Source organism: Acomys minous (assembly GCF_964271855.1).
Source record: "Acomys minous genome assembly, chromosome: 17".
Lineage (NCBI taxonomy): Eukaryota > Metazoa > Chordata > Mammalia > Rodentia > Muridae > Acomys > Acomys minous.
This window is the reverse complement of record NC_140500.1, coordinates 57,893,277-57,918,779: the sequence shown is the minus strand read 5'-3', so window position 1 is coordinate 57,918,779 and position 25,503 is coordinate 57,893,277. Positions and strand designations below refer to the sequence as shown.

Here is a 25,503-nt window from a genome sequence, read left to right as displayed (position 1 = left end):
AGATATTGCTGGTTTTCTTTACTTGTGTAGTAATTGAAAAATTACCAGTTTCATAATTTTAAAGTCTCAACTGTTCGTGATTTCTCTGCAGCCTGGAATCTAAAGTTCAACTTAGAACATGACTGTGGACACTCCATTTCAGAGTTGAACGAAGCCGACAGGAGGAAAGTAGAAGAGATAAAGGCAAAGTTGTTTGGTCATGGAGGGGCGACTCGCTTGTCTGAGGTATAAAAGAAACCTTGAAATGAAACCCGGAACTGTGAACGGGCAGTAGGAACAGAGCTCTCGCTTGGCATTGATGAGCCCAGATGAGTTGCTGATAATCTTGGGATAAAGTGTTAGTAGTAACTCTCTAAAAGTTGAGATTGAAGGACTAGCAGTCTATAAGTTTTGATTTAATTCTAAATTTATCATAGTAGTAAAGGAAGAACTGAGTTGTTTTGCCAGCGCATTTTTACAATTGGAAGGTTAAATGCCTCCTTTACATCTTTTTTTTTTTTTAAAGATTTATTTATCATTATGTATACAGTACTCCTCAGGTCAGAAGAGGGCATCAGATCACATTATAGATGGTTGTGAGCCACCATGTGGTTGCTGGGAATTGAACTCAGAACCTCTAGAGGAGCAGTCAGTGTTCTTAACTTCTGAGCCATCTCTCCAGCCCAAATATTTTATTTAATTTATGTGTGCTGGTGTCAGATCTTAGAGTTACAGACAGTTGTGAGCTGCCATGTGGATGCTGGGAATTGAACCTGGGTCCTTTGGAAGAGCAGCCAGTGCTCTTAACCACTGAGCCATCTCTCCAGCTCCGCTCCTTTACATCTTAACATTCATATGGAAGCTCGGCTTTAGAAGTATATGTTCTTTTAAGAATAGAGTTAAAGAGCTGGAGAGATGGCTCAGAGGTTAAGAGCACTGCTTGCTCTTCCAAAGGTCCTGAGTTCAATTCCAGCAACCACATGGTGGCTCACAACCATCTATAATGAGTCTGGTACCCTCTTCTGGTGAACATAATAAATAAATAAATATTAAAAAAAAAAAAAAGAATAGAGTTAAAGTAGTTTTATGTAGAAACAGCTTTCTGTTTGTTTCTTTGGCTGGTTGGTTGGTTTGGTTTTTCAAGACAGGGTTTCTTTCTCTTTGTAGCCTTGGCTGTCCTAGACTCACTTTGTAGACCAGGCTGGCCTTGATCCGCCTGCCTCTGCCTCCCAAGTGCTGGGATTACAGGCATGCTCCACCAAGCGTGGCTAAAACAGCTTTCTTTCCAATACTGTTTATTTTTCTTCTTTAGTGAGCTATTTCTTGAATGGAAGCACTTATCTAAAGAGAAGTTATTCTGGTGTTTCCTGTCCAGTTTGGGAAACAGAACATTAACAGATGCCATTGAGCTGCATGTGGTAGCATACACTTTAATCCCAGTATTCAGGAGTCTAAGGCCAGAGGATGGCAAGTTCAAAGCCAGCCTGGGCTATTTATCAAGATTGTATCTCAAAAACCAAAGCAAACCAGCACTCCCCACCCCGGGGGATGCCATTGTTTTGGATCCCTTACCTAGTCTTGTCTTTATTTCTTATCCTGACACACACTGGCTCTCTGCTCTTCAGTATGCTTTTGAATTTTACACAGAACCAGCATGCTGTGGGGCTAGAGAAATGCCTCTGTAGTTAAGAGCATTTGTCCTTGAAGAGGAGCAGAGTTCAGTTCCCAGCACCCAGAATCACAGCTGTCCATAACTCCAGTTCCAGGGCACCTGATGTTGTCTGCTGGCCCCGAAGACACCAGGCATCCATGTGGTACACACACACACACGCAGGCAAAACACTCAGACATGAAAAAGAAGAGAGTCAGGCGGGTGTATCTATTCTTTATGAGTGATAGCTTTCACTTTTATATACCACATTTTTTTCTCCATCAGTTCTGTTGGATACTTAGTTTGATACCATGTCTTGTTACTAACAGGAGCTTTTTAAAAAGAGCTTCTTACACATCTTATTGTAAGATTTTAGAAAGAGTAGTTTAAAAATAATGTTTGACAGGTACTGAAACATTAAGACTTTACAAAAACTTTACATATATTTATTTTGAGAGGGTGCCACAGCATGCCTATGAAGGTCAGAGGACAGTTTGCAGGAGCCTATTCTTTTCTCCCACTGTGTAGGTTCTGGGTGTTGAACTGAGTCAAGATAAGCAGCAAGTAGCTTCATCTCCTGGGTCATCTTGCCATCCTAAAATCTAAAGGGTTTTTAAAGGGGGAAGATCATTCTGAAAATTGTTTATTATAAAAACTTGAAAGATGCCACAGGAAGAGGTAGGCCATGGAGTGGTTCATGGAAAGAAGCCCCAGGAGGAAACTGGCCACAGAGAGAGAGAGCCGTACTTTAGATGAGCATCAGTCTTTAATGAGTCCCAGTTTTGAAACCGGAGGAAATTTATATTTTTCAAGTTAGAGTGTTTGTTTCTCAGCAATGTGTCATGGAGGTTTCAAGGTAATTAGAAGCCACAGATTAAAAAATGGCAACTCAGTGTACTTCATTGAGTTTTTTTTTAAGCCAAGTATTTTTTTAAATTGTAGCATCACATGGAGAAATGTCTAGAGCAAGTGTGTGTGTCCTGCTGCATCCAGTTTCTTTAGTGATCATCTCCTGTAAAGCTTTTCTTTTGGTTTGAGACAGGGTCTAGCTGTCCTGGAACTCACTGTGTAGACCAGGCTGGCTTTAAATTCACAGAGATCTGCCTGCCTTCCTCTGCCTCTCAAGTGCTAGGATTAAAGGCGTGCACCACTGTGCCAGGCCAATGTCTTGCAATATTTTAATGATCTGCCCCAGTCATGACATTGGCTTTCAAATAGTGAGGATACTGAAAACTGACGCTGTTTTGCAGCTGTCTAAGGCTGTCCTGTCATCGCTGTACCCATGCACATCTCCTCCCACCTCTTCTGTGATATTTGCCAACTCCTAGTCTAGTCCCTTTTCTGTATTTTGTAATCTCAAGAACGTCATAAGATGAAGTTATATAGCATGCTTTTTGTGTTGGCCTTTTTCATTCAAAATAACTGAAATATTTGAATTAAGAATAATTCTTTAGAAACGCATGAGGATATTACTTTTATCAATAGCTTAACCTTTGTGTTACCCACAGATTGTTTAAATATTCACTTGTCAACGTTTTAGGAGCCGGGCGTGGTGGTGCACGCCTTTGATCTCAGCACTCGGTAGGCAGAGGCAGGCAGATTGCTGTGAGTTCGGCCTGGTCTATAAATATAAAGACAGCCAAGGCTAATACGGAGAAACCCTGTTTCGAAAAAAACAAAAAACAAAAAACAAAACAAAACCCAAAACATGGGTTAATGGGTTCTCTATCTAGGGCTTTATAAACAATGTTGTTGTAACATTTATGTTGCTTTGTATGTAAATATGCATTTGTTTCTGTGGTGTCAGTGTCCAGGAGCTCAGTTTGGCCCATAGTGTTTAAGGGTAAGTGTTCCACTTGCCCCGTATCCTAAGCAGCATTTGATATTGCCTTTGCTGTTTTAGCTGTTCTAATAGGTTTGTAGCGAAACTTTAAAAAATATGTAATATTATATATAAAATATAATATATAAAAATACATTGCATATAATTTTTGTTTATGTATATGTGAGTGTGCCTGCATGGGTTTATGTGTATTTGCATTCTTTTGGGGGGGGATTTTTTTTTTTAAATTTTTTGTTTTGCTTTTGTTTTTGTTTTTGAGACAAGGTTTCTCTGTGTGGCCTTGGCTGTCCTGTACCCTTGTGTCTCTGTGTAGACCTGGCTGGCCTCGAACTCACAGACCCACCTGCCTATGCCTCCCAAAGTGCTAGGATTAAAGGTGTGCCCACCACTATGCTCAGCTGTGCCCCCCCCCCTTTTTTTTGGTATGTATGTTATACTGGGGATCAAAATTACACCATCATACATGGTAGGGAAGCACTTTACTACTGAGCTACACCTATAAAGTTCTTTTTTGTGTGTGTGTCTGTGTGTATGTATGTGTTCTTTTTTATATTGTTGTTGTTGTTATTAGTATTAGTATTGATTTTTGAAGATAGGCTTTTTCTGCCCTGGCTATCCAGGAACTTGCCCTATAGACCAGGCTAACCTCCAACTCAGAGATCCACCTGCCTGTCCCTCCTGAGTGCTAGAATTAAAGGCGTGCATCACCATGCCCTGCTGTTTTTATGTGTTTAAGTATGTATAAATGTGCAAATGTGCATGTCTGCATGTAGGCATGTGTACATGAATGCAGTTTCCCTTGGAGGCCAGAGGCATTGAATCCCTGGAGCTGGCGTTACAGGTGCTTGAGACTTGACTGATGTGAGGACTGGGCACTGAACGTGGGCCCTCTAGAAGAGCAGCCCCAGGAAGAACAATGTAAAAAGAGTTCCCTAAGTGCTCTTCATTATCGTGAGCCATTTTATTCTGTAAAGTTTCTTTCTTTTCTTTTTCCTGCTGTTTCTTTGACCTGTCTTATAGATGAATGTGATGACCTTCGCGGTCATTTTTATCTTGGATAAAAAAACTGGTAAGTGTGTGACTACTGGATTACGTTAAGTGGGAACCTATTTGTATCTTCTAGGGCTTACAGAGTCCACGGGGAGTAGGAAGTGTGCCCGAAGCTGTATGTGGTCACATTATTTTTGAGAGCCATGAGAAAGGATGTTTCAGGACTCTTACTGCTGAACAGCCACGACCAGACAGCCGCCATTCTGTTTTCCGGTCTGTTGAACCTTCAGACTTGACTAGAGGACACCGGAGCCCAACATCATGGAGAGGCAGGCACACCAACCTTTCCACATCGATAGATCAGAGCAATCCCCATTTCAAAGTTGGGAATTCCTTTCAGTTACAGAGTCATCTCCCATTTCAAAACCTTGCACCCAATGACATCAAAATTAGCAAGAGTATTGGAATGCCATTCCATGCAAACATGGACCCCCAGCCATCAGAATTAGTAGAACCTACTTGTGTGCCAGCTAAAGAAATGGATTTTCCTTCCTCATCAGAAATACTGTCCCCTGACCCCAAGAAGCAGTTCACTACCTCCGTCACTTTCTCTTCTCACAGACACTCTTACATTTCCGATTCCTCTGTTTTTAAGGTTGGTGTTCCTGCAGGTAGCCAGTGTACTGGACCAACTTTAGGGGTGTTTAAGCCTCATACCCCTGAAGAGCAGATTTCTCCTAGAAGTCTTAAACAGAAAACTTCTCATTCATCACTTAAAAGACAGAGTCATTCACCAGTGACTATTTTAGCTGAAGGTAGTAAGCAAAGGCAAAAATTACCTCTTGATTTTGAGCATTCTCATCAAAAAGAAAAACTCTTAAAAAGATCAGATTTTAAAGTCAGCCATTCTGAATCCAGTGTCAGTACAGATTTTCGTGGTTTCAGGAGAGTTCAGTTTTCTGATACGGACACCAGCATTAGCCAAGACAATCTAAGTTCTGCACTAGGGGTGAGAGAGAAGAATGTAACTATAACTCCTGATCTTCCTTCTTGCATTTTTCTTGAACAACAAGAGCTCTTTGAGCAAAGCCACACCCCATATACAGATCACCTTATGGAAAAATACCCTTCTGCCTTTTGTCCAGACATTGCCCCGTGCATTTTTCTTGAGCAGCGAGAACTCTTTGAGCAGAGCAGAGCTCCACATGTAGATCGTGAAGTAAGGGAAGACCCTGCTTTCTTTCCTGAGTGCCAGGATTATATAGTTGCAGACCTTCCTTCTCCTGATTTTCTTTATCAGCAGCAGTGCAGACCCCCAGATGTAGATGGCCGCGTGAGAGAAGAGCAGCAGTGCCTTCTTTCTCACGGTCAGGATTGTGCAGTAGAAAAGACTCCGCATACACCTCAGTCGTGCTTTTATAATATAAATGTGGAAGCCAAGGTCAGTAATATCCCCCAGTCAGGCCCTGACCACTGTGCAGCTGTGTCTCCTCCACCTTCAAATAGAAAAGCGCTTTCATGTGTTTGTATAACTCTTTGTCCCAAGACTCCCTCCAAGTTGCATAGTGAAACCTTAGATGAAAGATTTCATTCATTGGATCCTGCTTCTAAAACAAAGATTAATAGTGAGTTTAATGCTGATCTGCGAACTATATCTTCAAGGTCATTGGAACCAACCTCCAAATTACTGACCTGTAAACCTGTAGCCCAGGATCAAGAATCTTTAGGTTTTCTAGGACCTAAATCTCGACTGGACTTGCAAGTCGCACAGTCTTCTCTTCCAGCTAGTAATACTATTTCTCAGGACTTGAAAACCAAACCTCCTCAGAATAGACAGATAGTAACCTCAAGGCAAACACAAGTGAACATTTCAGATTTGGAAGAATATTCCAAACCAGAGGGGACTCCAGTGTCTGCAGATGGGTGAGTCACTGTGATAACAGGTGAACTGATGGAATTTGTAACAAAGGCTTTTAAATAGTTAAGCATATGGGAAGACTTTGGGGTGGGGGTGAGGGCAGTGTGATTTCTTCATAGGAGGTTGAATCTAACTGGTCTGGTAGAAGTCTTTTAGGAGGCATGTAAGTAAGTGAACATGTGAAGGTCATGTCAATAAGAGAACGTGTCGAGTAACATGTGAAGAGCTTTGTGCAAGATTTGACATCAGATGGAGGAAGTCGAAAACTTGAAAAGAACCTTTGGTCACCCAATGGTACAATTTATTTACGATGGCTTGTTTCTTTATTTCTTGATGGCTTTTCAAGACAGGGTTTCTCTGTGTGGCCTTGGCAGTCCTGGACTTGCTTTGTAAAGCAGGCTGGCCTCAAACTTACGGAGACCCACCTGCCTCTGCCTCCTGAGTGCTGGGTAAAGGTGTGCACCACCGTGCCCAACTTACTATTTATTTTTATGTTGGAGATGCACTGAAGATTTCCTTTGAGCTTGCAACATAAGTGGGGAGAGGTTTATTTTGGTCATGGTTTTAAAGGGATCGGCTGATGTTTTTTTTGCTTCAACACCATGCCATGGCTACAAGCAAATGAGATGGAGGACCATCCAAGGAAAGGCCCTGGCGTTACAATTTCTCCAACTATTTCCCATCTTGAAAAGTTCTACCATTTCCCAGTCTGTTCATATTTCTCTTGTTTGTTTGCTTGGTTTTGGTTTTTTGAGACAGGGTTTCTTGGTGTATCCCTGGCTTTCCTGGACTTAGTTTGTAGACCATGCTGGCCTCAAATTAACAACGATCTACCTGCTTCTGCCTCCCTGTGTGCTGGGATTACAGGCACGTGCCACCATGCCAGACCCTCATGTTTTGAATCCACCAGTGATTTAAGATATTCCTAGATCAGAGTTGTCAAGATGTAATTAACTCTGCAAACGCCCTCAGGTACATGCAGTCATTTCTCAATCTAGTTCAGTCATGATTAACTGTATTCCTGCTTGCATGATCGCTCTGTTTCTCTCCTTCCTTTCTAGCTCATGATTTCTCTATTATGTTTAGTATTTACAAGAGAATGAAAAAATTATGACTGTAGGAATTTGTGAGGGAGCTTGTTATATCTTAGCAGACCAGGGAGAAGAGAGAATTGAGCTGGAAGTGGGGCTAGCTACAACTGCCAACACCCTCTCCCTAGCAACCCACTTCACCTTTTAAAGGTTCTACAACCTCCCAAACCAGTGGCCGTCTTCTAGGGCTAGGGACCACACTGGGGCAGTTTACATCCAAATGCTAACTAACTTTCTCCTTACTGTCTTATAGACAACCTTTTCTACATTAAGATTTTTGTTTTTTATTTTATATTTTAGAGTATTTACCTGCGTGTGTGTGTGTGTGTGTGTGTGTGTGTGTGTGTGTGTGTGTATACGTGTATACAGTGCCCACAGAGGCTAGAAGAAGGTGCTAGATCCCTAGAACTAGAGTTTGTTGTTTTTTGATTTTCTTTTTCTTTTCCGAGACAGGGTTTCTCTGTGTAGCCTTGGCTGTCCTGGAACTTGCTTTGTAGACCAGGCTGGGCTTGAACTCACAGAGTGCCTGGCTAGAACTGGAGTTATATAGATGATTGTGAGCCACTATGTAGGTATTGTAAACCTAATCTGAGTTGTCTGGCAGATTAGTAGGTGTTTTAACAACTGAGCTGTCTCTCCCAGCCCCTTATAGACATCTTTAGGTTTTTTTTTTTCATGGTTGATTGGTTACCCTAGCAGAAGCGAGATGGATTCATACGCATGGTTTTCTTCACACCAAGAGAATTTGAAAGGAAGTTTATTATTCGTGTACACACACACACACACACACACACACACACACATAAATCTCAGAGGGATTTGGTCGTTAGCAGGTCTGTGCTAGCTTGAACAAAGCAAACAAAGTGGGTTGGGCTAATAGTAGCTAGAGCAGAAGCCACGCATGAGGCCTACATTTCTGGCTGGTACCAAAGGAGGCATAGACTTCTTGCTATCCTGTCCAGCTAAGAACCAAAGTGGGAAAGGAGGGAAAGTCTTAAAAAGGAGTTGGTGACCAAAAGGAAAGCTCTTTATTATTGTAGGTGTTGTCCCTATTCATGGTAGCCTGTGCATATGATTTCCTAATGCTTAAAATATTTTTACACCTGTACTCAGGAGAAGTATTCTATCTAGCCTGAGCTGACTTCACGAAAGTATTACAGTCTGTGAAGTTTGGAATTAGTTTTGTACATTTGGTAGGATTCATTAATGAAATGGTCATGGAGTTCCATTTGTATAATGTATATGACGTAGTGTCATTTTTGAAAAAAATGTTTTTTTTTTTTTTAATTTTGTTTTATTCTAACTCGACATGGTCCTATCCTGTTGTGCCATTAGTCTTTTTATATTTCTGATATTGGTAATCTCTCCGATAATTCTTGGTAGGGGTTTAAAATATGGGTTTTAATAGCCTCTTTTGTGTATTTTTATTAATTTCTACTTTTATCTTTTGTCTTCTGTTTTGCATCTTAATTTGTTTTTTCTACCTTTTTGAAAGTAAATATTTAATAATATATTCATCATTTTTTGTTAATTTTTCATAATCTTTTTCAGTATGTTTACAGAGAGTTTTTAATGTAGTTTTCAGTTTCTTCTTTGTTCCATTGACTGGTGCTGTGTGCTTCTTAACTGTGTTGTAGTCATGGCAATTACTCTGAATGACTTCATTGTGTTTAAAGGTGTTCAGAATTGCCTCATGATATTTTGATCCATGTATGCTTGAAAAGATTGTGTGTTCTGATGTTGCTGTGAGGGGTAGAGAATTGGATTTGCTGGTCAGGTGAGCTGTTGAATACTTTCCTTGCCGTATTTGTCCACACATGAGAGGAACATACTACATGGTAACATGAAATCACACTTGTAGGCAGAAATAAGGCACACTCTTATTTCTCTCCTTCCTTTGATTTTCTCTTCTTTTCTTTTTCTTTCTTTTTTTTCTTCTGAGTAAAAAGTTATGGGCAAGCTGTAAGTTCTCCGTCTTTTGGAAAGGATCTGTTGACCTGCCCCATCACTTAATAGACACATTTATATTTCATAAATATCTTCTACATATATATTGACAATGAAAACATCCAGGTCAGAAAATTGATACTGCTTCATTACAGGTACATCCTGACTTCTCTACTTCTCCTACTGTTATTTTTTATAGCAGAAGAAACAATTCGAAATTACATGTTATATTAGTTATCATGTATGTTTAATATTTTTCCTTTGATGCTGTTTCTTCAGTGGTTTCTTATTTTTACTTGTTGATTTGATTTGGTTTTTGAGGCAGGGCCCCTCTATAGGCTAGCCCAGGGTTTTCCTGAAACTCACTGTGTGGACCAGGCTGCCTGCTTCTGCCTCCCAAATGCTGGGATTAAAGGCGTACACCACGATATCTGACTTTAGTACTTTGACACTTTAAAAAAAATTTTATTCATGTGCATGAATGTACTATTTGCATATATGCCTGCATGACAGAAGAGGGCATCAAATCCCATTATAGATGGTTGTGAGCCACCATGTGGTAGCTAGGAATTGAACTCAGGACCTCTGGAAGAGCAACCAGTTCTCTTAAACTGCTGAGCCATCTCTTCAGCCCCAACCTTGATACTTTTTATGATTTTATAAGTCATAATATACTAATAGTATAATAATATAAATCAAAATAAAATAAATTTTATTTTGTGAAATAAAATAATTTTTGTTTATAATTATTTTAATTATATGTAAAGTTATATATTAATTATATACCACCTTATATAATTAATATATTAATTATATATTACCTTATATAATTAATATATATTAAGATATAGTTAAAATAATTATAAACAAAGATTATTTTATTTTACAAAATAAATTATATATATATATAAGTAATATATATAAGGTGATATATAATTAATATATAAATATAATATATAAATATAATAATTAGAGTTTTCTGATGTTTTCTTATGATTGTATTTCTATTAGTTACTTTATATAGCATAAATTATATTGACCCTCATTACATTCTATATCATAATACATGGTTTTGATTTGTCCCATGGTTGAAAATCATTACTTTAATTGCTTAGTAAGGTTGTAGCAGCTACATGTTACCATTACAAAGTTACCTTTTTCTCTTATGTAGTTAAATATTTTATGTGAGATTCTTTGAAATTATATAAGTATCTTGGTGTTTAGCAAGATCAGTTTTTTTATACCTATATAAAATCATGCTTTCTTATCTAACCAAGTGTCTTATGATTTACTTGCTTAATTTATTTATTTATTTATAGGCAAAGTCTCACTATGTGGTTCTGGCTGTCCTGGAACCCAATTGTGTAGACCAGGCTGGTCTTGAACTTACAGAAATCTGCCTGCCTCTGCCTTCCAGGTGCTGGAATTAAAAGGTATGCACCACTGTACCTGGCCTGGTTTTGTTGATAGTCTTCTCCATAGTCTAGACTTGCTTCAAACTTGTAGTCATCCTGCCTCGTGTACTGGTGTTTTCGGGGTGTGCCATGAGCCCTGGCTGTTGCTGCTGCTTTGCTTGTTCTTTTTACTTGAAATAAATAAAGACTAACAGTAAAGCACAAAAATAGCCCAGAGAAGCTGAGTGTGGTGGCTCAGGCCTGTGGTCCCAGCATGCATGGCACAGCAAAAGGAGGATTGTCATGACTTCCAAACCATCTTGACCTATATACTAATTTACAGAGTAAAACTTTTAAAGAGACCAAATAAAGCCAGGCGTGGTGGCACATACTTTTAACCCCAGCTCTCAAGAGGTGGTTATCTCTGTGAATTGAGGCCAACCTGGTCTACAGAGTTACTTCAAAGACAGCCGAGGCTACACAATAAAACCATGTTTTAGTAGGATTAATGATGTCCAGCACCGATTAAAAGCTGGCATGTTTTTTAGTTTAGGCCATGTTTAGACCGTGTTTCAGAGCAACCCCGCCTCCCTTCCAGCTCTTACATTCTTTCCACACCTCTTCTGCAATGAAGAAAATGATTTAAAGATGAAATTTTAATAAGAAAAGAAGCAGAGATTATTTATTAGAAAATGTTTAGCATTGCTATATTATAAAAATGAGAAAGTGCGTTTGGCAGAGAAGAGCAGTAGTGTGCCCACGTGGCCATTTGATCAAATGAGTATGAGTCGACCAGGTGCTCTTCACTAAGAAAACAGAAGAATATATTCAAAGGCATTTCAGGTACTGTTGGTGCCATTCCCACTGATGAGCCGGAGTGCAGGGATTGGGGACATAATAATTTCAAAGGAGACATTTCAGGTCCCTGTGGGTCTTCTATGCTCACTGCTCAGTGCTGCCTCACAGGTTCTTCCGTCCCACACTCTGTCACGGCATGCCTGTCCCGTCTGAGGGGTGGCTTTCGGGCCCCACGTGTTGTATGTACTATACCTAGCACCATTGTGGTGATGAAGTGATTTAGGAGCCACTGAGAGAAGGATCATTGGGAGAAGCCCATAGGCATTGTCTGCCAGTCATGGGGACCGGAGGGCAGAGCTTCTGGTAAGGATTAGTCTTGAGATTTAAGATTTAAGACTTTGCCTGGGACCTGTTTCTCCTTTTCTTTTTTCCCCTTGGGAATGAGAATGCCCTATGCTGGTCTTGTTGTATTTTGGAAGGACATACTGTGTTTTATGTCATTCGTTCACAGTTGGAGAACATTTTGTCTGGAGATAAGTTGAATTTGCCTCTGATGAAGATGTTATTTAGATGACACCCTAGACTTAACTAGAATGAATGTATTTTGCATGTGAGGACATGAATTTTGGGAACCAGGAACAGAATGTGATGGTTTAAATACTTGGTTCCTCCAAAATTCACATGTTAAACTCTAATCCCCAGTATGATGATTTTGGAGCTAGAGCCTCAAGGAAGCATGTAGGTTGTGGGAGGGAACGCTCCTGAGTGAGATAAGGACCTTTGCCCACAGCCCCTCCTCCCAGCAGCTGGATGGTCCCTTCCATCATGTAAGCCACGGAAAGGACTATGAGCCAACAGCCTGCCGCTGCTGTGCTGTCCTTCTTAGGCTCCAGAATGGCCACCAGTGACTTTTGATGAAAGGCCACGCAGCCCATGGATTTTGCTATGACAGTGCAAGTATCTCTTAGCCTTCTGTTGTGTATGACAATCCTTTTTTCTTGTTTTTAATAGAACTGGCAATTTCGAAGAATACTAGACATTTGCTAATTTGATCCTTCATTCCAATTTGAGCGATGTTTTCTCATGATTAGACTAAAGTTTTCAATTTGGGGAAATATCACAGGTGAAATTCACCTTCACATCAGACTTGAAAAATTATACCCACAAGACATCATTGTGATGTCAGCTCTGCTCACCGGGTGGTTAGCGTTCTCATTTCTTAGGCCGTATTCCTTGAAATCTAGCCGCTAAGTCCAGCCTACACTTGGGCATTTGGGAGTGGGAGGTAAGCTCTACCTTCTTTGGTAAGAGGTGTCTACATGTTCTACAGAATCTTCACAAGCAAAACTGGCCTTTCTTCCTAGATGTTTGTTTATTCAATCATTCATTCACTTTGTTTTAACACAAATTTCTAATAATCTTGATTTTACACACACACACACACACACACACACACACACACACACACACACACACACTTTGGAACTTCTGGTTCCACCATTGAAATATAAGCCCCAGTGGGAAGACTTGGTTTCATGTTTATCTTTGTGTCCTCTGGGCATTTAGTACAGTTTTATATTAATTGTCAAATTAAGTATAAATAAATGAATGTCTATTAATTTCTACTAAGAAGTACTGTTTCCTAAGTTAAATTACATAATGATATGATATAAATTAAAATCAAAGTAGATTTTGGGCCAGGTGGTGGTGGCGGCGGCGCACGCCTTTAATCCTGGCACTTGGGAGGCAGAGGCAGGTGGATCTCTTGAGTTTGAGGTCAGCCTGGTCAAAAAGTGAGTCCAGGACAGCTAGGGCTACATAGAGAAACCCTGTCTTGAAAAACTGAAAAAAAAAGAAAAAAAGAAAAGAAAAGAAAGTAGATTTTGGAATAAATAATAGGCATATGATCGATGACTTTTTAGTATGTATTTAGCAAAGTGAAGAGTACTGTGGAAGTAGGTCATTAACATGTGAGAGCTAGGTTTACAGGTGTGTACTTTGCTATTCCTTGCCAAAGATGAGCTGTTTGTCCTTTGTTGTTGTTAGTTTACAAGAACAGAGTAAAGCTCCCTTTGCTATGTCCTCTGGCAAGTTATCATCTGATGCGGTCACTCAGATAACAACAGAAAGTCCAAAAAAGACCACGTTTTCATCTGAAATTTTTATTAATGCTGGTGATCATGGACGGGAAGCTCTAGATCCCATAGAACAAAAGCCATCCAAGTTCACCGCATCATCCTCAGTGCAGCAAATCACAGCTTCTCAGGACAAACATGGTAAGGCACTGTGACTGAGTTCTACATCATTCACCAACTTTTATGTGATTATCCTTCAAATGTTATTGTCTTTCTCATCATTAAACCTAATTTTAATATAAGCATTATGCTACAAGATTACTATATCTAGAGTTAATAAGAGTATGTGGAATTCATGCTGCTTATGGGTGGCTGACTTTTATTTTATTTATTTATTTTTCCTTCAAGACAGGGTTTCTCTGCATAGCCTTGGTTGTCCTGGAACTCACTCTGTAGACCAGGCTTGCCTGGTAGAGAGCCATGTGCCTCTGACTCCAAAGTTCTGGTCTTAAAGATGTGCACCACCACGACCCAGCTGGCTGGCTGACTTTTGTCCAGTGATTTAAAAAAAAAAAAACAGTATGTAGGAACTTTAAACGTCAGGCAATTGAATTATTGGCTTTGGATCATAATAATGTGACATATGAGGCATTAATAATGCACTATTAAACACAAACATTTCTTGCCTGTGAAACAACCACCTGTTACTCAGGTTGGTTAGTAATCTTGCTGTATAGAAATGTAAACACATATGTGCACACATGCAGTATACCCCCACACATGTGAACATAACCACACATACACATATATGGAAAGAAAAAAATCTGCATGGATACTGATGATGTAGTTCAACAGTATGTGCATGCCTAACATGCACCAGGTCCTAGACCAGTCTGTGGCACTACCAAATACAAATAAACTTACACATGCTCTCACACAGGTATGTATGTATTTTCAGCAGCTTAAAATAGCAGGGATTTACCTTCACATCTCAGTCTTGTCAGCCAGTTTGGGAGAGTTTGGCTCCAGGTGGCAAAAGTAGTTTAGGTATACCTTCAAGTGCCTGTGTCTCTGTGCCTGAGGTTGAGGCTATGGGCAATTGCTGCCTTGCTTTCATGATGGTGGCAGAAGTAGAAGAAGGGAAGACCCAACTGTGAAAAACTTTCAAACCTACGTTTATATCAGAGTTCTCTGTATGAATAAGATAAAATTAATATTCTTATTATTGTAAAACAGAAAAACTGAATTCCAATTTTACTTATTTTATAGTACGAGTGTAAACAGAAGCAAACCATGGATAGAGTCTACAGTAAACTGATGGTCTTTGAATAGGCAGACCTTGTCTTTTTTCTTGGGTGTATGTATTTTGATGCATACCTTGTAACTTATTAAAATACCAGATAATTTGCTCATATAGTTTATTTAATTAGCTGTGCCATGTATTTCCCATCTCTAGAGTCCTGGCTGCTGTTGAAAGTAAAGGTGAATTTAGTTCATTCATGTGTCCCAAGAAATGCGAGTACTGCCTGGCAGATGAAGGTACTCGGTATATGTTTGAAGAGTCGGTGCTTTCTTACTAACAACTCTGATCTTTATTTCTCAGCCCAGCCTGAACTGTTGCCGTACAAGCCATCTGGTATTTCGAGGATGTACTATGTTCCACATTTAAAAACAGTCTCTTCATGCCTGGATTCCAAATCAGATAGCACTATTGAAAGCTCACATTCAGGTATTGTGCAAAAACTATTGAAGATTTTATTTTTAGAAAAACTGTGATGGCTGGTTGATTATGGAATCTTTTAGTGAAATATGGAGGTTCTCATGCCTTAACTAACCTCTGATTCATAATAAGTGAGTTATATGAGACGTTGTGTAAGGAAAAAAGAGAAGGCTAAAATTGAGTTGACAGCATCCTGGGTCAGTGTAAAGCCCCTTTACAGTAAGCACAGAGCCAAAGACTTGGAATCTTAGTGGTTTCAGCTGTGTAAGGCAGCCTTGGCCAGGCATTGCTCACTGCCATGGGGATAGAGTAGACGCTTGTGTGGGCATGTGCAGTCAAGTGTAGTCTTTACAGCCTTGGTCCAGAAATTAGTAAACAACATAAAACACTAGCAAATCTTGGGGTGGAATAGAATCTGACTTTAACAGTTGCTATATTATATTATTTAAGTGTTCAAGTTTGCAACAAAAATTATAAAGGAAAAACACAAGATACAGTATGTTCCATACAAGAAAAAGTGCCTGAGGAATCCCAGATGTTGGCCTTACTATTTAAGATATGTTCAGTGATATAAATGAAACAACTTGTGAAGAACTAAAGGAAAAATATGGGAATATTGTCTTACCAGATAGAGAACCTTATAAAGATGTAGAAATTATAAGGGGCCATATTATAATTCTGGACTTAAAAAGCACAGGTGGAAGACTTAATCTGCTAGAGGAGCTCAACAGAAGACATTCGAGCAGAAGAAATGGTGAACCCAAAGATAGGTCCATTGAGATGACTTAGGGTGAGAAACAGACGAAAGAGAAAAGTAAGACTTAGAGTTCTATGGGACTCCATTAATGAAGTTACCGATATATACACAATGGAGGGAGCAAAGTGTAATACAAATCTGTACACTTAGAAACAAAGAAGAGATTTTTACTAAGGCATCTGGTGACTGGGGCTAGAATCCAGATGAGAGATGGCGTTGAACAGTCCATCTTAACTTACCATGCTGCGCACTCTACTGATAGTCCTGCTTAACTCTCCTTCAGGTCCCTATCTCAGGTTACACTTAGAACAGTTTGAATGGAGACAGGAGACTGCTTTACACAGCAAAGTTACTACATACTGCCAGAATTATTTTAAGCACACCAGTGTTTTAAAATAATTGTTACCCAGTGTCATCTTGCACACCTGTCTTTCCTGATAAGAGCACAGGGTACTTAACGGCCGACCTGGACTTCACCATACACTTCTTCCCCTTGAGCGTCTCGTTAGAACAGAAGTTCTCAATCTTTCTACCCTTCAATATAGTTCCTCATGTTATGGTGACTCCCAGCCATAAAATTATTTTTGTTGCTACTTCATAATTGTAACTTTGCTACTGTTATGAATTGTAATATTTTTGGAGATAGAGGTTTGTCAAAGAGGTTGAGACTCAGAGGTTGAGGACTGCTTGCTTTTAGAGGCATGTCTTTGGGAATGGAGCCTGATGGCTGGTCTGTAGTCGTAAATAAACATTTACATCCTAGCCTCCTAAGTTTTGCTTATCTCAAAGGCCTAGTTAGCACATCTAATCCTCGGGTTATTTTGGAGACTAAATTCTACTTGTATAACTTAAGCAAATCTATTAGTCCTTTATAATATCATTTCTATGAGCATGAGTTTCTTCTACATCAAAAGGAAAAGAGAGACAGAAGCAGAGTAAAAGAATATTTGAGCATGTAATGATTTTAAATTTCTTAAATTTGGTGACAACTGAAAAACTGAAAAGAGCTCCAAGTAGGAGAAACATAGGACAGTATTCAGATATGTACTAGTCAAACTGTCAAAAACCAAGACAGAGAGAGGTTTGAAAGTATTCACAGAGAAGCAACTCATGGCTAGATGTCTTGTTTGTTTGTTTGTTTTGAGACAGGGTTTCTCTGTGTAGCCTTGGCTGTCCTGGACTCACTTTGTAGACCAGGCTGGCCTAGAACCACCACTGCCTGGCTAAATTGTTTTTTTGGTGGGGGGCGGGTTTAGTCTTCTTACTTACCAAGACTCACCAGGTAAGATCTTACCAGAACCCTGAGCTCAGGAGGAAATGGAGTGACTTCCTCAAAGAATTGACAGGGCCTGGAGGGAGGAAGGGTGCAGCATGTATCAAACCTAATAAAAAGCAGACAGCAGGATAACTCCGCACCTCAACCAAGATTCAGTATCCAGCAAAACTACTCTGTAAAACAAAGACAAAGTCTACACAGGACCGATTTTTATGAGTGTTGGCGTTTACTCAAATACATTGCAATAAACTAAAGTGTACATGGTAATTCCCAACACAGCTCTAAAAAGAAACTAATGAGTGCATAGTAAAAGGAAATTCAGTATGAAAAGACAGTAGTAGCAAATAAATCAGGAACACATTTTTATGTAGACATAAGATTTTTTGAACAGGAGCAGAATGATAGGCTTAAGTTCTGCATTATCTGTAACTAAATATTAGTGAGTTAAACTATAAGACAGATATGAGCAGAGCAGAGAAGACATGGTCTAAGTGTAGTCTGTCTACAGAATGCTCATTTTAAATCCAGAAACGAATAGGACAAAAGTGCTAGTGGCACGTTCCTTTAATCCCAGCACTCGGGAGGCAGAGGCAGCCCCCTCTATAAAGTGAGTCTAGGACAGCCAAGGCTACCCAGAGAAACCCTGTCTTGAAAAACCAAAACAAAACAAAACGCCCCTAAAAACCAAATAGGACAAAAGTAAGAAGATAGAAAATATTAGAAACACAATGTTAACTCTAAACCAGGAAGTATGCCATAGACAACACAGTAATGTGAGCAAAAGTAATATTCAAGGTATAATTGGACAAATTTTTTCCTCAAAATAGACTGAAAAAGAACATAGTGTGTATATTGAAACATCTTTTATAATCCCAACTGAAATCAATAGCAAAGAGACTGAAGAGCATGCTATGCATTTTAACCTAAAAGTTTTGTAAATGTATAAGCTTAAATATTGTATGTGTATGAGTGTTTGCTTGACTGTTTGGGCATTTTGTGCATGCAGTGTTCTCTGAGGCCAGAAGAGGGCAGCTGATCCTGTAACTGGGTTACAGACAGTTGTGAGCTGTCATATGGATGCAGGAAATTAAACTCAGGTCCTGGGAGATCAGCCAGTGCTCTTAACTGCTGAACCATCTCTCCAGCCCCTAAGTTTGAGCTACATAATTAATGGGATAAGATTATCTTTTTTTCAGGGCTGGAGAGATGGCTCAGCAGCTAAGAGCACTGACTGCTCTTCCAGAGGTCCTGAGTTCAATTCCCAGCCACCACAGCATGGCCGTTTTTCAGAACCCTAAACACAGACTTTACCATATCTTTGACCAGTTCTGCTTCTAATATATGCTTCAAAGAAAGGAAAACAGGATCTCAAAAAATCACCTATGGATCAATGCCTATAGAGCCTAAAGGTGGATCCCATATATCTGGCACCCATGAGTGGATGAACACAGCAGGGTGTACTTAGAGTGTTACTTGGAGTTTGTAAAGCAAAGGCAGTTTTTGTTATTTATTTATTTATTTATTTATTTATTTGTTATTTAAATTAGTGAATATCAAAGCTGTTAATGCCAAATGCCATGCTAGATGGCATAGCACTTAACAAGCACACACAAGAGCCCTTGGTTTAATTCCTGAACCCTGACCTAAATCCCTAGGCTTCCCTCTACCATTGGTTTTCTTTTTGTTTGGTTTTGGTTTTGGTTTTTCAAGACAGAGTTTCTCTGTGCAGCCTTGGCTGTCCTGGACTCTCTGGCCTTGAACTCACAGCCTGCCTCTGCCTCCTGAGTGCTGGGATTAAAGGCGTGCGCCACCACCCCTGGCCCGTTGGCTTTCTTTTTAATGTTTTGTTTTCAGACAGTATCTCACTGAGTTGCTTAAGCTGGCTTTGAACTTGTGACCCTTTTGCCTTAGCTTACCAAGTAATCTTGATGAGAAGTGTGAACCACAAAGCTTTGCCTCTGGTTGTTTTAAAATGTTCATAGTTTCTATAAATTTAATTCAAAGACTGAATAGACTTTTATTAAGTAATCATAAATTAGGCAACATGCTTGTCTGCACTCCTCTGTGGTTGCCTCTCAGCTCTGCTGCGTTCTCTTGCTCACCCACTGCAGCTGTCAAAAATTATCTGTTGTTCTCAACCCAGCTGACATGGTCACCACTCTTGGGGAAAAAGGGTAGTGGGCTGATTGTTCATGTTGCTGCTTCTGATGATGTTCTCTGGTATGTAGGAGGATTGGTGAGAATGACCCCCAAATTAGAGTTCTGTTGAGCCACAATATAGTACCTTACATAAAGAAGGTCTAAGACCTCCCCGAATCCTCTACTGCTAGACCTTAAAGCATAAAGAGAACTCTTGGCCAGTGATAAGTATTCTCTCTCCCCCACCCCTCTCTCTCTCTCTCTCTCTCTCTCTCTCTCTCTCTCTCTCTCTCTCTCTCTCTCTCTGTGTGTGTGTGTGTGTGTGTGTGTGTGTGTGTGTGTGTGTTGTCCTGGAATTCACTATGTAGGCCCCATCTACCTGCCTCCCAAGTGCTGGGATTAAAGGCATATATGCCACTAGGCCTGGCTTAAGCATTTATTCTTTACAAACCATTCTTTGGGACTCATAGTGTACCCAGGAGGAGTAGAGATGCAGTTCTGGAGGAACTCTAGCGTTGGAAACTTTGGAGGACTTGCCAGAGAGCTAAGAGGCAAGGAACAGAAATTGATAACCAAGTAAGTTGACACATCCAGGTCATCTGTAGACATGAGCAAGAAGGCTTGGTAGGAAGCTTGTAGACTGTTTTGAAAACCCTTTGTGGTTTAATTTATATTGCACTGAGTCAGTGATACTTTGTCAGCACTTCATGTCATATATATATTATTATTATCACACATATATTAGTTACACAATAAATAGGAGCTCAGGAAATATACAAAGTGTGGGATACTAGGGTAGAAAGACAAACCATTTTATAGAATGTCCAGAAATATTTTTTTGCCTATCAGATAGAACATGGTAACAGATCAAGTTCTGTTGTCAGTATATATAGGAATGTTGAAATATACTTAAAAGAACGTTTAATTCTTTCGCATTCTTGTCACATAAGTTATTCCTTTTAGTTTTTTTTTTTTTAATGTTTTTTTTATGTTTGTGGTTCTGGGGATTGAACGTGGGGCCTCACATAGGCTAGGCATATATATACCCTTATCTCTATTTTGTGTTGTTAGGCAAATCTTCCTAAACCAAAACTTAATGAAGTACTCCATGATTAAAAATAATCTTTACTGATGTTACATTTCATATACAGTAAAACTTACGGTCTTGGATTAGTATTTCATACACTGCTGTTACATTTAAATAAATAACTCTTCTTGCTGTATCCTGCTGTCCAGCCTGACCACAGTGTGCATCACTCATACACTTGCCTTTGTGTGACTGCTGCCTAGCGTGTCGTTTTGCCTTCATATCCATATCAGAAGACATCCCCCCAATCATTTTCCTTTTCAGAAGTTTTCCTCAGCTGCCAGTAGTCCCATGAACTAGTCACTGTTCTGCTTTTTGTATCATGCCGTTCTGTCATTTGCTTCCTTGTCTGATAATTTTGCCATTTATTCTATATATCTCTGAATTCCAGTTTGACTGACACATTCTAATTAGCCTGTAACATTCCCGTCACAGTGCTCCCTTCATAGAAGTGGTGTAAGGGAAGAAAAGTCTTTTCTTACTTCAAACTATTTTAGTGTTAATTGTAATCTTTTCTCATTTTTCTGTAGGGTCCAATGATGCCATTGCCCCAGCCTTTCCACCTCAAGTGCTAGGCACAAGAGACGATGACCTCTCTGGCACTGTGAACATTAAGCACACAGAAGGGATCTACAGCAAGAGGGCTGCAGCAAAGGGGAAAACACCCTCACAGAAAGGTAATGGGTGATGTTGCATGTTTTACAACTTGTTGCTTGAATGAAGTGAGAATATTGTTTTCTTTATCCGTTTTCTGCTTGTTATGGGAACCTTTTCCTTACCCATTACATTAAATATATGTATATAGGAAAATAAAATGTTAGACTATTTAAAGTGCTTTAGAGAAATGGAAAACTGTCAACTTCATTTCAGCATAAATAAAATGTATTTCAGCTGTTGAAACAAAACACTGAATGAAGCTTATTTTGACCACTAGATATCAGAAAAATCTTGACTAAAATGCTCATGAATTTATCTCTGTCAGATGTTACAGAGTCACATTTTAGGCAGGATTTGACAAAGAGTTCACATGGTGTTTGAAATTTTGTTTTGCTACTAGTGTGTGAAAATTCAATTTTGGGCTTATTGGGGGGAAAATGAGACTGTGTGGCTGTCCTTAGCTCACATTCCTCTGTGGCAGTAGTCACTGTCAGCGGAGCCCTGGCTGTTTCCAGCAGTCAGAACATCCGTTCTCCTTTTCACTGCAGCCCCACCCATCCAGAGCCGACCTGCTTCTCTCTGCCCAGAGTGCTGAGTTTCCAATTGCTTCTCTAGATAGAAGACAACCATTTTCTATAAGTGCCGTATATTTAAAATTGCAGGAAGATGACTAGTTCCAGCAAGATGCTCTTCCAAAAGAACAACAACAACAACAACAAAAAACCAAACACCCAAACCAAAACTTAGAAGAATAGATTAATAGGTAAATAGATGGACAGATAGCTAGATCTTCTATAGGAAAATGGAGGAATGTGCCTTCTTAATTTATAAAAGGAAATTTCTCTCTTTTTGGTATTTTTTTGGGGGGGGGTTGTTTGTTTGTTTGTTTGGTTTTTTTGTGACAGGGTTTTTCCATGTACCCTTGGCTGTCCTGGACTCTCTTTGTAGACAAGGCTGGCCATGAACTCACAGAGATCCACCTGCCTCTGCCTTTCTGAGTGCTTGGATTAAAGGCGTGTGCCACTACACCTAGCTCAGAAAAATAAATTTTTCAGTAAACTGGATTCCTCTCCCCAAAACAAAGCAAAAAAATAAAATAAAACCAGCAACCATACAGGGAATTATTGTCAAATAAGATATGCTAGAGTAAAAAGTTCTATAAAATGTAAATAGTAAATAAAAGCAAATGACAGTGGAAGTGAAAATTGCAATGTGTCATTCTACAAAAGATATCCTGAATGCAAAAAGAAGAGTGTGAAGAAGACACTCAACTCCACAGAGACTGGGCAAAAGAATTGGACTTATTCTGTAAAGGAGACTATGATATATTGTATATAAAACTTTCACTTTGTTGATAATCTGGGAATGCAAATTAAAACAGCCATAGTTTACTTTTTTAGGGGTTTGGGGATTGAGGCAGGGTTTCTTTGTAGCCCTGGCTGTCCAGGACTTGCTTTGTAGATCAGGCTGGCCTAGAACTCACAGAAAAGAGGTTCACCTGCCTTTGTCTCCTGACTGCTGGGATTAAAGGTGTGTGCCACCCAATCCAGCCTCAGCAGTAGCTTTTTAAACTTATTAGAACAGCTAAAAGAAAAGTGCTATGCTGTTAAGAGTGAAGAATAAAAAACTCATTCACTGACAGTGTGTGTGTGTTGCTGAGTTTTGAATCCGGGGCCTCACATAGGTGTAAACGTGCACTCTACTACCACTGAGCTATACCTTTAGCCCCATACATATTTTTCAAGCCATATTTGTAATAGTTCCAATCTAGAAACCACCCAAATAGCCAACATTATTGAATATTTACTGGCAAAGAGAAAAGTGTTTATATATATGTTATATATACATATGTATACACACACACACTTTATATAGTGTGAGTGAAGAAACACTATATATATATATATATATATATATATATATATACTACATTTTTATGCAAATGTTTTCTAGGACAGTAAAATTTTTTTTAAAAAGAAATGTAAAAGATAAGGCTATGAGAAATAAGCCTAAATTACACGCATACTGGACAAAATATATGACAACCATATGCAATAAAGGGCAAACATTTAGAATTTACATCTCTTTATGACTGTGGAATTGTTCAGAAGCTCATCCTTTCTTTTAGACAAGGCTTCATAGGCTAGGCTGAACCCCCACCTTCTGATCTGATACTCTGGCCTTCAGCCCCACTACCTCCATGCAGGCACCAGAGGCATGCGGCACTGGAGAGCAAGCCCAAGAAGTCATGCATGCATGCTGCCACGCGAGTGCCCCAGCAGCTAAGCTGCATCGCCAACCCTTAAGCCAGTCACACAAAACACAGATCCAAGGGGGAAAATGAAATTATTAACATGAAAAACTTAGCACATACTATAAACTATTAAATGATAAGGCATAGATTAAAAACAAGATTTTTTAGCTTTTAAAACCAATGGGAAATGTTACAAGAATGTTCATGCTACTGCTTTTCAGTAAAAAAAATTAAACAGTCATATGTTGATCAGTAGATGAGTTGATAAGTTAAGACAAGAGTATTATATATTGTTAGACTCACATATTAATATGGGTACATCTCAGTCATATTGAATGAGAAGGTATGCTCTTAATGGCATATATAGCATTGAATCTTTATATAAGATTTAGACGTTTAAAACTATAAATTATTAAAGTTATTACTATTGTTTAATATTAATTCAACATGCTATAAAGAGATTGAGAGAAACTCAAATCCAGTATCAAGTAGAAGGGTAGCAACAGGAAACCATGTCTATATAATGTTTTTTTCTTTTTTTTTTTTTTTTTAAGCCAAGTTGTCAATATCTTGTTAGGCTCCTAGTGTGCCTAAAGTATTAAAAATGCTAGAGAATAAGATGAAAAAATTTAAAATTGAAGTAAAAGCAATAAAGAAAAAGTTGACTTGCAAGAAGAAATTGCTAGGTAAATAGAGCCAAGGCTGATTCTTTATTGTGTGTTTCATTGTCTGTTAACTCTCTGATTTCCTTGTTGAGAAATAGAGATAAAAGAGGACATGTGACCCAGGAGGGGAAAGAGAATATAAAGTATCTGACAGGCCTAGAAGTTATAGCCACGTGGGATTTATTGAGTGCTGTTTGCAAAATCTAGATGGAATAAGTATTTTTCTTTTTTTTTTTTTTAAGGTTTATTTATTTGTTTAATTAATTAATTATTTAATGTTTATGAATGCTTTATACCTGGTGGCCAGAAGAAGGCACCAGATCTCTCTATAGATGGTTGTGAGCCACCATGTTGTTGCTGGGAATTGAATTCAGGAGCTCTGGTGGTGGGTGCTCTTAACTTCTAAGCTGTGTCTCCAGCCTGGGTATTTTTCTTGACATTATGGTTGATTAAAAATTTGAAAAGGCCAAAGAGCCTCAAGAAGTTGTTTAAATCTACATTTTTATTTTGAAAAACCTAATTTGATTTATATGTTTGTGGTTGCATCAGACTGTCAATATATTTTAAAGTGTTACTTTATTTAAACTGCTGTTGTGCAGAAGATGTGGCAAACTTTCCGATCCATGTTAGTTTCCCAAAACAGAGCTTCAGAGGTCTTTTCTCCCTCATTTATAAAGGGCTTGGGGGTGGCTGTGTGCCTGGGGAGGAGGGCAGGAGGGCTGCTTGCCTTTGTTTATTATCGTCTCTCCTCCGCTCTGGGACCAATGTGTCCTTATCCAGAGTCCCCCGTTCAAGTTTCTCTAACCGGGGATGAGAATGCCTCGGACAAAAACCAATAGGCGGGTTGTGACCAAGATGGCAGGACCTGAAGAAAGAAATTGCCTGCAGCAGGACCCTGCAGGGAGCTGAGCTGGGCTCCACTTGCCTCTGTTCTCCTAAGAAGCCTGGAGGCCACAAGCGTATGCCCCAGTCTCTCTGTGTCTCCATCCACTATCCTGCCATGAGAGTTGCCAGCTACTGTTGGCTGACTTTGGCATGGATAAAGTTACATTTTAAAAACTCCTCACGATATTTCTGGAGAACTTTTTAATGTAATATACAAAGTAATCTTATTGTCAGAAATTTGCTTAATGGCCTTTTCGCTTTTTAGTAATTATTTCAACATCACAAGATACTCTTCATGTGAAATGGATGTAAATAAGCTTGGACAGTGGGTGTTATTTTGTTTTGTTTGTTTTTTGGTCTTTTTGGTAACCATGATC

At 39.2% G+C, this 25,503-nt stretch overlaps 1 protein-coding gene across 6 annotated transcripts in view; it reads left to right on the top strand.

Moving 5' to 3' along the window:
• The window catches only part of ALMS1 (ALMS1 centrosome and basal body associated protein), an 84,575-nt gene that overhangs the window by 28,856 nt on the left and 30,216 nt on the right, over window positions 1-25,503 (top strand). For all 6 annotated transcript variants that reach the window (XM_084766377.1, XM_084766378.1, XM_084766376.1 and 3 more), the window contains 5 exons: window positions 92-225; window positions 4,597-6,386; window positions 13,658-13,887; window positions 15,290-15,415; window positions 21,196-21,342. In XM_084766377.1, the coding sequence (XP_084622503.1) occupies window positions 92-225; window positions 4,597-6,386; window positions 13,658-13,887; window positions 15,290-15,415; window positions 21,196-21,342 (2,427 nt within the window). The remainder of the gene's footprint in view (window positions 1-91; window positions 226-4,596; window positions 6,387-13,657; window positions 13,888-15,289; window positions 15,416-21,195; window positions 21,343-25,503) is intronic.